Raw genomic sequence first — 15,416 nt, 5'->3', positions numbered from 1 at the left:
ACGTTGTAAGTAGTTGCACGCCATGAAACGGTATGCCGTATGCGAGTACGCCTGTCAGTTTGGCACGTCCAAGATTGCGATGGAATAGCTTCCATGCATTGTGAATGACTACAAGCAAGGTCTGTGAACATGCATAGTATTGGTGCCATTCCGAATAGGGTTCAGCTGTTGGCACTGCGTTTTGGGATAGTATTTTGGACGAGGACGACCATGGATGTCATGCAGGCCGCAACACCTCGGTCCAATACTTCCCTTTCTGTGGCGGTGTAGCATCCAGTGAGATCATCTCCCCATACCCTGTCCTTCTCCAACTGATCAATGCACTTTAATTTTCTTCATCATTACGAGGATAATATATATATCATTTTATGAGACATCCTGTTGATTTTCTTACAAAGCCAGTGTCGTTGAGCGTGCGATTCTTGAGTGATGTGTATGCTGAGACACAGAGAGAGGGTGTGGAAATGGTGGTGGAAATTCTCGAGCAACCGAAGGCGGTCTTAAATGGGTCAAAGAAATTTTGAGAAGCAATCGTATGAGACGGGATGAGAGTATAGTGCTTTGATTAAGGAGGTTGCACGTCCATCTCCAAGTTCTGATGGTGATCGGCACCGTTCCAAATTTGGAAAGGATTTTTCCTCAATTTTTTTTGGGGGCGGATGGTCAAAGAGCAAGGAGTCCTAACACCCACTCTGTTCCCTTTCGTAGGTGCACCTCGTGATGTAGTGTCCAGTAGTCGATTTGTATCGCATATCAGCGTCACCAGCCCAGATTATTACTACACAATGTTTTTTTTTAAACGAAATTATTACGCAATGTGAAGTTAAAACTTGTACAACATATACAACTACCAGGTAACTGATCTGTCTTTACCAAGCAAGGACGCGCTCCTTCTCGGTGGTGTTTATTTACCTGGCACGGACTACGCCGTCATTGTCGGCTAGCTCCCTGTACTTGTCCTTCCTGGTGAAGCCGGTGCACTGGTACGAGAGCGTGGAGGCTATGACCTTCTGCACGTAGTTGGCCACCTCATGGCTGGACTTACCGCCGCCGCAGGTGAGGTCTGCCGGCAGCTTGTCGAGGAACGTGACCGTGTACACCGGCCTCGGGTTCATGAAGAAGTAGAAGGGGTCCATCCCCTTCCACCCCCTCGCCGTCGTGCCGTGGAACATGCTCATCCGGCACTCCAACGCCACCGGCACGATGTCGTCGGTGAGCTCGGCGAAGAGCGCCGAGAACCGCAGCAGGAACGGCTCCCGGCACGTGGTCCCCTCGGGGCAGACGGCGAGGTCGCCCTCGGACAGCACGGTCCTGATGGTGGCGGCGTCGGCGGCGCGGTCGCGGGTGAGCCGCACGGTGCGGATCGGGGACAGGAACTCGGAGAGGCGGGAGAGGGAGTAGGTGACGGCGGCCACGGGCCGGCCGAGCGCGACGGAGAGGAAGATCGCGTCGAGGAGCGTGCGGTGGCAGCAGGCGAAGAGCACGCCGCCCGTCGCGCCGCCACCGTGGCGCGGCGGCGGCGGCGGAGACCCTCGCACGACGACGCGTACGCCCAGCGCGTGGAAGGCGACGTGGAGCCACCGCATCGGGAGGAGCGCCCCCGCGGCGACGCGGACGAGCGAGAGGAGGAGGCCGACGGGGAGCCACAGCAGGGTGAGCAGCGCGACGAGCGGGGTCGGGCGCTGCACGAGGCGGCCGTCGTGGAAGACGATCCGCTTCGGCAGCTCGTCAGCGCGCACGGCCTCCACCGGCGTCCGCGGCACGAGGTAGGCCTCCTGCATGATTATAGAGAAGCCATCTGTGTTTAAGAAGGTAAAGTTGTTTGCCAAGTACAGTAATGACCTGCTTACCTAAACTAATCCATTTACACGTACAGACTTGTACGATACTACGATCTATTTATTCATGCTAAATGGATGTGTGTGTGACGACTCAACAAGGTTTTCGAACTGGTTAGGTCAAACGCTTGCAGTCATCACTTTTGTAAAGGACGAGGTTTTCACCTTTTAGCAAGTAAATGCACTTAAAAGGTTACAGTAGCAAATTGTGTGAGAAGAAAAACATGCAGAGAATTAATCTAGTCTCCTTGCCGCCTCCGCTCCTCCTATCGCCCTAGCATTGGCAATCCTAATCTAGTTTTGCTAAACTTCAAGTCTTCAGTGACCCCTAATCTCAAACCCTAACTCAACGGGAAGCAGGTCGGAATTGAAGAAACTTTAGAGCGAGGATGATCGAGTTGAATATGCAGGATGCCAATCCGACCCGACAGTGGCCAAAATAGATTGCCGGTGAGACGAGGTGTTTGGATACTTGGCTAAAGTTTAGCCCGGGTTACATCGGATGTTTTGATGCTAATTAGAAATATGTTAGACTAATAATAAAATAATTGTATAAATGAGGATTACTTCGCGAGATGAATCCATTAAATGTAATTAGTTCATGATTAGCACATGTGATGCTACGGTAAAAATGTGCTAATTATGGATTAATTAGGCTTAATAGATTCATCTTGTGAATTAGCTCTCATTTATGCAATTATTTTTATCATTAACCTATATTTAATACTTTTAATTAGCATTCAAATATCTGTTGTGACTCGGGCTAAACTTTAGCAAGTATCAAGCACCCCCTAACACACGTATATACATTACCTTTTCTGTTTTTCTTTTACGATGACAAAACGCCGTCCCGCTAGGTATGCACAGTGTTTGCTTCGTTAACGTTGAAATACGTGCCAAGATTTTGTTAGTTAGTATGATGTGACCTTGCAGATGCGCATGAAGGCGTAATCCGACTTCCCATCGCCCAGCCCGACGTCCGGCATCTCACCGTGCCCGACCATCTCCCTGAGCGCCTGAGCCTTCCTCTCGCCGACGAGCACGCCCCGGCGCGCGTCGACCCACCCAGTGGCGCGCCCGCGCCACGTCGCGAGCTCCGTGCCGGCGACGGCGTCCGCGCCGAGGCAGCCCCGCAGGAACGGTTCCGCCATGATCCGCGGCGTGGCGGTGAGCACCAGCCGCCTGCCCCCGCCGCACGCCGCGAAGACGCGCCACGCGGCCGGGTGCACGTCGGCGGCGTAGAACCTGGGCAGCACGGCGCGCGCCGTGGACTCGACGTCGGCCACGCGCGCCCCCGCCGTGGCCGCGAACACCAGCACCCGCACCCCCGCGGCGGGCGACGACGCCAGGCGGGACAGCGCCGCCGCCAGCGGCGCCAGAAGCAGCAGCAGCGCAAGGCGCGGCGCGCCGCCCGTCTCGTAGGCGACGAGCGCGTAGTACGGGAACGCGCTCCGGGAACGGAGCAGTGTGCCGTCGAGGTCCGCCGCGACCGTGGACTCCGTCCCGAGGCGCGACGCGTCGCACTTGTCCACCGCCGGGAACGGCGGCTCCCCGACGCCCGACGCCATCGATCGCGCTGTGGTATAGCTCAGCTGCCTCGCGCGCGGCGTCGTGTCTTGGGCTCTTGGCCGTGGCTGCGAACGAGTTTGTTGCGCTGGGGGTGTTTTATAGCGGCGCGCGACGTGAGTACGTGATGATGTGGGCTGCGCGGCGCGCGGGGAGGGCGGGCGACAGCATAACGGTTGGTTGGTGAGCGGTAAAAGGGCGGAAAGGATTTGGAGGATCCACATCATCGTGGAGCTAGCTGCAAACCTCCATCTCCGGCCATGGTGAAACAGTGGTCGTACTACTACTACTCATCACGTTTTTTGAAACTTTTTTTTTGTATTGGGCTCGTACGATTCGATCCGGGACCTTCCATTTCTGGAAATAGAATAAGCGAGTGTACGTACGTGCTCAAGTAGTCAAGTATGCCATGATCGCTTTCGTGCATCGGCCGGATTGCGAATCCGAGTGAGGCGTGGTGCTGTGAGCAGAATGGCAAGGCCAAGCAAATTCCCTGACGCGTGCACGGAGCGAATTCATGGCGCGAGACTAGCTCGATCGTGAGGCAGGACGATCGAATAGCTCCGGGTGGTTGGCCCGTGCGTTCTGAGTCGTGTGTTTGGACTAGCACAAAGAAGATAACTCAACTGCAGACGCTTCATCATCAGTATCTAGCTAGCTACTCTTGCATGCAGATGCAGTGGTATGTGCTGCTGGTCGTCTGGACTTTGTTGGGTTTTCATGTAGGCGCCCATGGTTTTGGCCTCTTTTACGGTCTTGTCAAGTCCAAAGAGCTCTAGAAATTAAAGGTTAGTTGCTTCCACGAGTGCATTTGTTGGTTCAGCTTTTCACCACCCATAAACCAACAACCATGCCGGCCGCCGCTCCTTTTATTTGTTCAAACTTCAAACTGCAACACCACTAGCGCAGTAGCAGCCCCATGCATTCCACAACAGATGAATCCAACCACAATGTCCCTCTCTATGGCACTGCGCCTCTCTAGCACGTGTTCCCTGAAGAAGACAGTAACAAGCATCAGACCTCGAGGGCATGCATGAAACCATCTATAAGTGCATCAGGATTGCAGAAGCGAACTGCCCGGCGACCTGTAGCCGTAGCCTGGTCCTGCACTCTGCAGGTCCAAATTAAAACAAGAGCCATCGAAATGACAATAATCCCCGGGCACCAGCAAATGCGATGATGATTCGCCCGGGCGGTCAGTGTTGGGGCAAGTAGGCTAGGCTATCATCCTGACCGATCGTCTCATCACCCTGAAAGCAAAATATACCTGAGTGTGAGCGACGCGTGTGCCCGGGCAGGAACGACGGGTCCAAACTCTGAGAACGAAGCAAAGGCCGCAATGATCATACGCTCGCCCGCGCGAGCGCTTTCATCGATTAGGGGAGGTTGCGCGTCGATCTCATGGAGTTGATGGCATGTGCTGCCCCGATTGCACCAATCCAAGTATCCGATCGAATCCGATGCCAGGTTTTTTGATTCAAGCATCGGCTGCTGCAGCGTCCAATGCAAACCGATGCCCGGTGAAGAGAGAGGAATTTCAAGCATAGTTGTGAAGGCACACTGTGGTTGCTCTTAGTGGCACGGCAGGAGGTGCCCGCCGTCGAGGAGCGATCGCCACTTGGTCGCGGTCGGCTTTCTCATTAGTGGCACGGCTCACGCCGCGGCCAATCGGCGATCGCTCAGCTGGAAAGGGCTAGCGTGCCCATTGGGCTATCTCTGTATGACTGTATCAGGCTGCGTACATTCGGCCTAGAAAGCGTACCTGAGCCATTTCGTTCGTGGTCACTTTTCTTATTCTTCCATTTTCTTTTAATTGGACGATAAAACAAAATGATAAACTTCCGTTGTTTCCTAGCAAAGTTTCAGCGTGTTTTCATCTAGTTTTGTAGACAAACTCACGTGTATATTACTTCTTATAATGAACCGCCCTACTTGCTTGAAAAAGAAAATGATATAGAGATGCATCTGAAATGATAACACAATAATGCATGATTAAGAAAAATATATTAGAGACCAAAATATTATGAGTCTAGGCAAGGTGCAGACCCAACCGGGATGTGGAGGTAAGAGGTAATTTTAGAAGTCTTACTTTAGAAAAAAATATTACTGAGGTTTGTGGTTTGAGCAGTTCCAATGCGGGAGTTGAGATGTGTGTTGGACGGTTTGGGGGGGGGGGGCTCATGTTCCCCTCCCCTATGCGTTGGGGCTCCATTGAGAAGTAAAACAGTAAGAAAGGGAGGAATAAACAAGGATAGGTAGAAAAATAATAAGATGAGGAGTTAAAAGAGAGAAATGGTGATAAGTTCAATATAATTACATAAAAATTAGAAGCAGATTCCATATGCACGAGTCTATCGAACATTCCGAATAACTCTAGTCAATTGAAGGTATTGAAGTATCGATAAATAGATAGAGGAGAGAAGATACCTGTAATACGAAAACCTGTGTATGTGTATTGGAATAACCTTTTTGAGTATTTATGAAGGTGCTAAAATATTTTAAGATTTATGAGTGTGTCCTTTGAGTATCTATAATATTATGGTTGAATCTTTTTCTTCTTGTTGGTGTGTCCTTTGAGTATCTATTACATTATGTAAAACTTCGATACGTTGGGATATGTCAGGTGTCCATAAAAGTAGTGAGCGCTTCTTGCGACATTGCTGCAGTTCCAACATAATATCACGTCCGTAGCACAAACATTCAAGTATTGGTGGCTATTATATATATAGAGAGAGGGAGAGAGAAAAAGTAATGTCCTTATATAGTTTAATCTGAAGGTAATTGTCACAATCCAACATAATCTTTTGAGTCTTTTTAAGTTTTATATTGTCATGATTCTCCTTAGAAATGTTTATACTGTCACAACATGAGCTACACCTCAGATGATTCATGGTAAGATCTATCACGATTTGTTATTTATCCAGTAAGAAATGTGAGTTGAGGTGGTGGATTACACCGAGAGAGAATGACTGCTGAATATATTTATGAGGCACATTTGATTTGATAGCGTGTTTAATAAATTTATTAGGAACACGCTATTATAAAAGGAACGTGTGCCATTTTATGTATCATGATTCATGAGTGTAAAATAATGTTTTTTTGAATAATATGAGTGTGAAATATGATTGTGTGAATTTAACGTGTTGCTGCAATCAGACTTGGTCCTTGGTCCCACACTCCCCTCAAGTGTTCCAAATGGACGCAGCAGGGCTTTAACCCACCAAAGCCTCGCCGCCGAGCACAGCCCCGCCGCCGCTGGCCCCTTCCCCCCTCCGCGGGCTCCTCCGCCCGCTGCTCCTCTATCGGTCTAGCGGAGCCGGAGATCCATCGCCATCTAGACGACGACTGGTTCCTTCTCGTGTTGGTTAGTAATCCTTGTTTGCTCGGATGGGTTCCTCCGATGTGACGGAGGATTTGGTTGTGTTCTCAATCAAACCCAAATCCCTGTTCCTCTCCATTCAGATTCGGTTAGTCGTCGATTTTGTGTGCCGCGTGGTGTTACCCTGCTAACGCAATCCAATCCATCCATTTTTTGGTTCGATAGGGTTCGTCTTCTTCGGCGCGCAAGATCGATTCTTGTTGGCATCGTAGCAGTTCCCGTACCTAATCGAGGTGCGGGCGGAGTTGATTTTTCGAGAATTTGGGGGTTCAGCTGAACCCCCATGACCCAGGTGAAGCCCGCCCCTGGGGGAAGGATGCTGACCGTGCTGCGTGTGCACCTCCCGTCGGAGATCCCGATCGTTGGATGTGAGATCACGCCGTACGTGCTCGTGCGGCGCCCCGACGGCGGCATCTTGACCGACGACGTGTCTGAGGCCTCTCCCGTTGATGGGTACTTCATGCGCTACAAGTGGTAAGCAGCCCGCCTTGAACCTCTATCTCTTCAGTTGCAGGGTAATTTATAGTAAACCTAGCACAGTTTGTTCATCGGAGCGGCTAATTGAATGCAAGCTGATTGATTTAATGGTTTCACCATTCCAATACTTGACTGTGTCCAGAATGAATGAATTATTAGCAATTTTTAGCACATCTTACATTCTGGTTAGGTATATGAAATATGAAAAATTTAAGATTCAGATTGTTCAAAATGATCTTTTCTTTTTGGTTGTGTGATTTTACTCTGTGCTCATAGATACATAACTAGTTCGAAAACTCATTATGGCTCTTGTTAGATAAATATCATATCTGCAAAATCATTAGTAATTTGATGAGTTTGAAATTCTGCATGTTTCATTTACCAGTATAGCCTACTTACTGATTCCAACTTCATCTATGAGTATGGTATAGTCGTTTGCAGTAGTGCATATTGACTGGTGGATGCTTAAGGTTCATTTTGCTGTTGCTATGTTCTTATTATGGTGCTTTCAACAGTCTGGTATTTATAGGATGCTTGAACATTGTTTAGAAATTGATGTACCGGCTGAACATTTCTCTATGAATCAACTCCTGTTATAGTGTGGAGTCTCCATACAGTGCACGGCTTACAATAATCTTTCATTCACGGGACCCATAGTTTCTTGCTTAGTCTCCACTAACACAGTTTTGAACTTTTTAGACAATACCCATGAATGGCTGAATATTGATTTTCCTACCTTGAAGGTACCGCATACAAAGTGATCGAAGAGCCGCTGTCTGCAGCTTACACCCAACAGAACAAGCAACGCTTCAGTGTATAGGGTGTCTGAAATCAAAAATTCCTGTTGCTAAGAGCTACCATTGTTCTGCTAAGTGCTTCTCTGATGCCTGGCAACACCACAGGGTTCTGCACGAACGTGCTATTAGTGCTTTAAATGAAAATGGAACAGAAGAGGAGGAGTTATTTGGCAAATTTGGCAGTGGCAGTTCGAGTTCAGGGATTATTAGTGCTGCGTTGTCTGGTTCAACACCAAATCTTTCGCAGAGTTCAGGTGTTAATAGTGGACCTACACCTGTGTATCCAACAGGCACTGAAAAGAGTTCCGGTGAAACTTGGTTCGAAGTGGGACGCTCACGAACATATACAGCAACTGCTGATGATATTGGGCATGTATTAAGATTTGAATGTGTAGTTGTGGATTTGGAAACAAGGGGGACTGTGCGAGCTCCTACTTCGGTCATGACATCCCGTGTGATCCCAGCACCAACCCCCACTCCACGTCGCTTGATCCCTGTGAATGCTGCTGATGCAATGGGGCATTTTGATTTAGATAACCGAACCACTTCGTTTGGGACATTTACTGTGCTGTCCTACAATATTCTCGCTGATACATACGCAACAAGTGATACATACAGCTATTGTCCAACTTGGGCACTTTCATGGGCTTACAGAAGACAAAATTTACTGCGTGAAATTATTGGTTACCATGCTGATATTATCTGTCTTCAGGAGGTATATGTGTTTTTTATTTTTCATATTTGAAGTTGAATGATCTGAACTACTTCTTTAATTTTTAGTAAATTGCAACTATTATATTTAGCATGATGATCTTAACAACCAATTGATGTTGTTTTGTTCCTGCCAATTTGTGATAAATGACTTCAGAGTTTCTAGCTCCTTAAAAATTGCTCCATTGCTTCATGATACTGTCAGTTACTCTTATGTTATTTCTGAGTAACTAAAAATTGCAGAGGTTAGAACTTAGAACAATAATTTGGCGTGTGGTAGGATATTATTTCAGCATCTTTCTTTTGAATGAGAAGTATTATCACAACATCTCTGTCTGCCTTCTGAACTTGCTTTAAATTCTTTGGTCTTTGCTACTTGATTGTGCTACATCCTCCTTTGAATTCCCAACCCATATAAATGACACCGACAATTGTTACTTGTCATATGATCGATGTTTCAGAGAGAATAGAGAGAGCATTTTCATAGCAATTAACATAAAATAAAAACATTACATTCCTATGTTTCGGAAGGTGATCTATATGTTACTATTTCCAGGTACAAAATAATCACTTTGAAGAATTTTTTGCACCAGAGCTTGATAAACATGGATATCAAGCACTTTATAAAAAAAGGACAACGGAGGTTTGTCTGGTTCTTTTTGTTTGCAGTAAAACCACAGTATGATATCATGCTTAATTTCATAACTGTTGCTCTAACAGGTGTACGCAGGAAGTCCTCAAGCAATTGATGGTTGTGCTACTTTTTTCCGAAGGGACAGATTTTCTCATGTCAAAAAATATGAGGTGTGTGCCTTTAGTATTTTTGTGGTCCTTGGGATTATCAGCATTCTAATACTTTCTGGACTTCGTTCTTTGCAGGTTGAGTTTAATAAGGCTGCGCAGTCTTTAACTGATGCTATTATTCCTGCTGCCCAAAAGAAGTTGGCTCTAACTCGTTTGGTTAAGGTACAACCAATTTGAAAACTATGAATATACTTTACATACTTCATGGTTAGTCATTACCTTATCTCTAAGTATTCTGCTAATAATTTTTCTGCCATGCAGGATAATATTGCGTTAATTGCTGTTTTAGAAGCTAAATTTGGTAACAATGGGACTGAAAATCCTAGTAAAAGACAGCTTCTTTGTGTTGTAAGTGCTTCCTTATTATTGGGGTTAGCATTGTTAATAGCATCTATGCTGCTTTTGAAGACGATCAAATTTCTTCCATTAGGCTGATTAGTTATCCCTGAAACATTTGAGTCTAGATGAAGGTTGTCATTTCATGCAAGCTTTTCATGTCCTTTTAATGAACATTAGATCACCATGATATTCTCTCATGGTTAGGAAAACAAATAGCACACTGGAGCAATCAACAGTGTCTATTTTTATTTAAAGTAGTTTTGGTGTACTCGTTATTTGAGAGGGCTATATGCATGTTATCTCTGTTCACAGTGACCCATGGGTAAGCTGAGTGTTATTAGATACAACTTGTTTTTCTGAAAATCTTTAGTTCTAGATTCTTTATATTTTGTTGTAATTTGTCTGTTGTGTTTTGAGTAGTTGGCAGAATGTTTACTAGGTGCAAAAGCTTTCCTTTTCCAATCAAGGAGAACGATGCTCTCTTCTGCCAGATAATTTTTGGCACTTCTCTTTCTTATCACTAGTTCATTATGGATTTAGGGTGCCACCTCTGTTAGTGTTAGGTCAATGTTCATTGGCCATTGTTAGTTTTTCATCCTTTACTTAAACTACCTGATCTGCTAGAATTGGGAAAATGGTAATAGTTAGGGTAGTAAAGAGGATATTGGTAGACTGGTAAATTTGTTGCTGTCAAGTTTTGATGGTGGTCAACCATGTTGGACCTGATGAAAGTGACATGAAAACGAGGTCCTTACAGAACATTTGAAAGATAGAGAAATCCAAACTCTCAGTGAAAGATCAGAGAATAGATTGTGGGATTTTTTTTTCATTGAAGAGAAGAGGCATGGTGGTCCTGGAAATCCTGCTAGACGTAGGAAAGATGATGATAGTTATGGGAGTGAGTAGTATTGGAAGACAGACAGGTAAACTAGTCCTCTTTGCTATTACCATTACATCTGTAAAGTGGTCAACCATGTTTGGCCTGAGAAGAATGACAAGGAAACCAAATTCCTTACCAGACAGTGGTAGATAGAGAAATGCAAAGTTTCAGTGACAAATTGGAGAACAGTATTCAGTTCTAGGGTAGTTTTTTTTTTCTTGAACACGCAGGAGAGCTGCGTATGTGTGTGCGTGTCTATGTGGGTTTGTGCGAGTCTCTGTATGACTCTTTCTCCAGTTCAAGGGTAGTAAACAGTACTGTTTTGGCTAGATTATGCCGGTTACTTGGTTGTCCGTTTGACAAGTTTCTTTGTGCTTTTAAACATATGACTTGATCTTGTTTCCATGCGTGGGCCTCTTCTCTCTTGTACCATTTTCGTTCCTGTTTACTTGTCATTTAGGTACCAGTGCACTTATTTGAACATTATTTATTCTGAGTGTATGCTATCGAGATTTTATAACATTATAGTAATGGAGAAGGATGATGATCTGTTCATATCATTTTTTCACGTGTTTTGAAAGTTCGTCTCTGTCCATCATACGTTGGCATTTATTTTAGACCAGAGATGATAATAACATGTTTTTATGCCCTGTGGATCTCACTTGTTTCTTGAATTGTTTGGTTATGCTAAGCAGGCGAATACACATATAAATATCCATCATGACCTGAAAGATGTGAAGCTATGGCAGGTTCAACCCCCCCCCCCCCCCCCCCCCCCCCCCCCGCCCCCCCCCTATATTTTAACATCATTTTAGCTTTTCTTAAACAAATGAATCTCATGTCTCGAGAAATTCTTGTAGATACACACCCTACTGAAAGGATTGGAGAAAATAGCTGTCAGTGCGGATATTCCTATGTTGGTCTGTGGAGATTTTAATTCAATCCCTGGAAGGTTTGTTAGATGTTAGCAGCACTTCTTTTTGTTTGTGTTATAATTGTTGTCTTTCAATGTGAATACTTTGTGGTAAACAATCATGTTCTTCGTGTAGTACATCACATGGGCTTCTTGCTATGGGCAAAGTTGATCAATTGCATCCAGATCTGGGGGTAGATCCTCTTGGAATTTTGCGCCCACCAAGCAAACTGACACACCAGCTTCCTCTGGTACATTTAGGCTATCACGCCTCTTCCCAGTTGGTTTCTTTTCTTTTTTCCTGGCCGTGGCTCTGAACAGAAGATTTACTTGTTCATAGGTCAGTGCATACTCATCTTTTGCGAGGATGGCTAGTGTTGGTTATGATTTGGATCACCAGCGAAGGAGGATGGACCCCACGACAAATGAGCCATTGTTCACAAATTGCACGAGGGATTTCACTGGTACCATCGATTACATATTTTACACAGGTCAGTACCTAAATCCTTGAACTGGTTCAAGAGCTTGCTATGCTGTGTTCCTTTAACTTTGGCTATATCTATTGATCTGGATAAGTAGATGTTGTTAACTTTGTCTTTTACAATGTGCTCTACTATTTCAGCTGATTCATTGACAGTGGAGTCGTTACTGGAACTGTTGGACGAGGATAGCTTGAGAAAAGACACAGCTCTTCCTTCCCCTGAATGGTCATCGGATCATATCGCACTCCTAGCAGAATTCCGGTGCAAGCCGAGAGTTAGACGATAATTTTAGGTACTGCCTGCTGCTAGTATTGCCTTTGATCTTGTTTTGCCTTATTTTTTTTCTTTGGGTTAAAAAAAATCCTATCTTGTAAATAATAGGATGGTACATCCCCTATATTCTTGCAAGTGGTATGCTGGTTGTGGAGCTCAGTTGAATGCATGAGCTGCTACAAATTGTTTTAGTATATGTGGGCATGTCTTGATCCTGCATGATAATTCTTTTCCTGTATGCTATTTATACTTTTCAGTCTACAATTTTTACGGTTGATGTGCTCACGTTGCCCCCTTTTACCATTAGGAGTAAAATCCTTGTTCCGCTATTAGCTTTGTTGCAAGTCATACCAACCATCTTTAATATCCTATTCATTCATGTTCGCCAGGAGGAGCTGTAGGGGAGGGATTCTCAACAATCAGAAGAATGCCTTCGTGGAAGTCAAGAATGAGAAAGCCTAAGGGAAAGAGGCTTGTGATTTTCCTCACCCTTTTACATTTTGCCCTGATGTTTTCTAGTGGCTCAAGTTGGAAAGCGACTTCCTATAGATGATATATCTTTGCAAAGAGAAATAATTTAATAGATTTGGATGTCATTTTTAGTTTTCCAGCCTCACTTTCTCACCCCTCACCTTCAGTGAGTCCAATGTCCACATTTTTGTTTCTTACCTTGGAATTTAGTTCTTACAAACTGGAAATGATCCCTTCCATTGTGTATGCCTCCTTTTCTTGTGACATGTAAATTCTGTTGTATGGGGGGTTAGCGCTTGTTTTGTAGACGTAGTTGTTATTTGAAGATGCTTAGTCGAAAAAACAGCGCTGTTGGGGTTATCATGGAGGACATGGAACAGCACCTGGTGAGGCTGTTGTAAGAATTTTGAGCTTCACACTGGGGAGGCTATATTGAATGAAAACTGTGAAATTTGATGTCTTTTGGGATGTTTTACTTTTTCTTGAGCATCAGCCATCTCTATCTATCTTGAACTTGTCATGCAATCTGTTTTGACCCACAAGGTAAGTGAGAACAATGACATGTTGCAAAGTGGTTGGCAGAGATGAAATTTTCCCAGTTTTTTTAATAAAAACCCCAATGTTGACATTACTGGTGGGGTCGAAAGACCAGTAATTCAGGCTGGCATGTCGGTAAATGTATGTGTAAAAATGGGTGGAGACGGCCCAAGCAAGCGGCAAGTCTTGATTTCACTTGTGCTGGCAGCAGCTTCACGGCAATCCCTACCCTACAGTAGCCTGTTTAAGATGCTGCCGATAGTTCACTGCAGCAGCTGCTGCTGCTGCTGTCCCTCGTACAGAAAAGTTAAAGCCGAATTAGTTGGCTTGCCTCCATCACTCACTTTTGACACAGTGCCTGTTGATAACCTCATTCCGTTTTACTGCTTGCTTCCTCTGGGTCTATGGATGTTTTTTTTTTCTTCCTGTTTTGGCAATGTAAATTTCAGTATCAACCAGAATTCTGGAGCGTATTCTTTTCGTTCGTGCGTTTGTCCTCCTGCTTCTTTTCTTTTGGAGTTTCTAGTGCGTGGTGCGTCACTGAAGCAAGATATAAATCATAAATGTGAGGAAGAAAAAGTTGGCAATGGCAATGGTAACAGTACAATAGCTCCTCGTCTTTGCTGCTGTCAGTCCGGATGTCAGCTAGTCCACATGCCACATGGAGTTTTTCAGGCTTTCACCCCAGGGGAGGATGAATGCAGAAGTTATTGGGCGCTGCAGAGTCTAGTGGTGCTCCCATCCTCCTAGTCATCATGCCAAGGATCAGAACCGGGCTACTGTTGCTGCATTTGTATCATGTCGTGTGTTGCCGGGTTGCACTGCACCCATCCGCCAGTGATCAACTGATCATCATCACTGACTGATCAAGTGGCCGGCTGTCTTTGCTTTGCGCCCCACCACCAACGGGCGATCGCCGAGAGAGTTGGCAGCGGATCCCAGTGGATTCTTGTAGCATCGATCGCATTTTTGGCAGCGCCATCGACGTGCCCATTTGGCCATTTCTGATCACAGACATGAGCGTTTCTTCTGTGCAACTTCACGTCACTCGGGTCAACACTGGGTTCAGTGGATGGATTAGCTCGTGTCACGTCAGATGTTTGATGCGTATTAAATATATACTAATAATAAAAATTAATTGCATAAATTAGAGCTAATTCGCGAGATGAATTTATTAAGCCTAATTAATTCATGATTAGTTCATGTTTACTGTAGCATCACATGTGCTAATCATGGACTAATTAGGTTTAATGGATTCGTCTAGCGAATTAGCTCTCGTTTATGCAATTATTTTTATCATTAGTTTATATTTAATATTTCTAATTAGCATCAAACATCGGAGGTGACTCAGACTAAATATTAGCCAAGGATAAACACACTTAGGGGGTATTTGGATATGAGGTGTTAAACTTTAACATTGTCAGATCGGATGTTCGGATGCTAATTAGGAGAACTAAACATAAGGTAATTATAAAACTAATTGCATAACCATGTGCTAATTCGCAAGACGAATCTATCAAACCTAATCAATCTATCATTAGCAAATGGTTACTGTAGCATTACATTGTCAAATCATGGACTAATTAGGCTATTATAAAACTAATTGCAGAACCCTGTGCTAATTCGCAAGATGAATCTATTAAGCCTAATTAATCCATCATTAACAAATGGTTACTGTAGCACCACATTGTCAAATTATGAACTAATTAAGATTAATAGATTCGTCTCGCGAATTACACTCCATCTGTGCAATTAGTTTTATAATTAATCTATATTTAATATTTCTAATTAGTATTAAATATTCGATGTGACGGACATAGAGCCAAACAGGCCCTTACCCTTATCATTTTGACCGTCCGTTTCGCCGGAGCAGTTACCACACTGCACGGCTGTTTGTTTTACCGGCGGCGGCAGAGGACTGCTGGTGCTGGTGCTGGGCCTCCCGGTCC

The 15,416-nt window shown here is 45.0% G+C and overlaps 2 protein-coding genes across 2 annotated transcripts; one reads left to right on the top strand and one right to left on the bottom strand.

Annotated features, from left to right (window-relative positions):
* Positions 1-723: 723 nt before the first annotated feature.
* Positions 724-3,459, bottom strand: LOC117839692 (glycerol-3-phosphate acyltransferase RAM2). Its single transcript, XM_034720086.1, has 2 exons — positions 2,765-3,459; positions 724-1,775 (listed from the first exon to the last, which is right to left on the bottom strand). Exons 1-2 carry the CDS (start codon positions 3,404-3,406, stop codon positions 909-911), a joined length of 1,509 nt encoding a protein of 502 aa, XP_034575977.1. The 5' UTR covers positions 3,407-3,459; the 3' UTR covers positions 724-908.
* Positions 3,460-6,577: 3,118 nt separating this feature from the next.
* On the top strand, positions 6,578-13,390 carry LOC117838081 (carbon catabolite repressor protein 4 homolog 1). The gene is made up of 13 exons (XM_034717957.2): positions 6,578-6,768; positions 6,949-7,257; positions 8,004-8,772; positions 9,325-9,411; positions 9,489-9,572; positions 9,648-9,734; positions 9,834-9,920; positions 11,487-11,540; positions 11,652-11,743; positions 11,841-11,955; positions 12,045-12,195; positions 12,327-12,478; positions 12,849-13,390. The coding sequence occupies exons 2-12, from the start codon at positions 7,067-7,069 to the stop codon at positions 12,470-12,472; spliced, it is 1,863 nt and encodes a 620-aa protein (XP_034573848.1). The 5' UTR covers positions 6,578-6,768; positions 6,949-7,066; the 3' UTR covers positions 12,473-12,478; positions 12,849-13,390.
* The last annotated feature ends 2,026 nt before the right edge of the window (positions 13,391-15,416 follow it).

The sequence above is a fragment of the Setaria viridis genome, chromosome 9, assembly GCF_005286985.2.
Source record: "Setaria viridis chromosome 9, Setaria_viridis_v4.0, whole genome shotgun sequence".
NCBI classification, from domain to species: domain Eukaryota; kingdom Viridiplantae; phylum Streptophyta; class Magnoliopsida; order Poales; family Poaceae; genus Setaria; species Setaria viridis.
The sequence above is the reverse complement of the archived record's forward strand: the minus strand, read 5'-3'. Positions and strand labels throughout refer to the sequence as shown.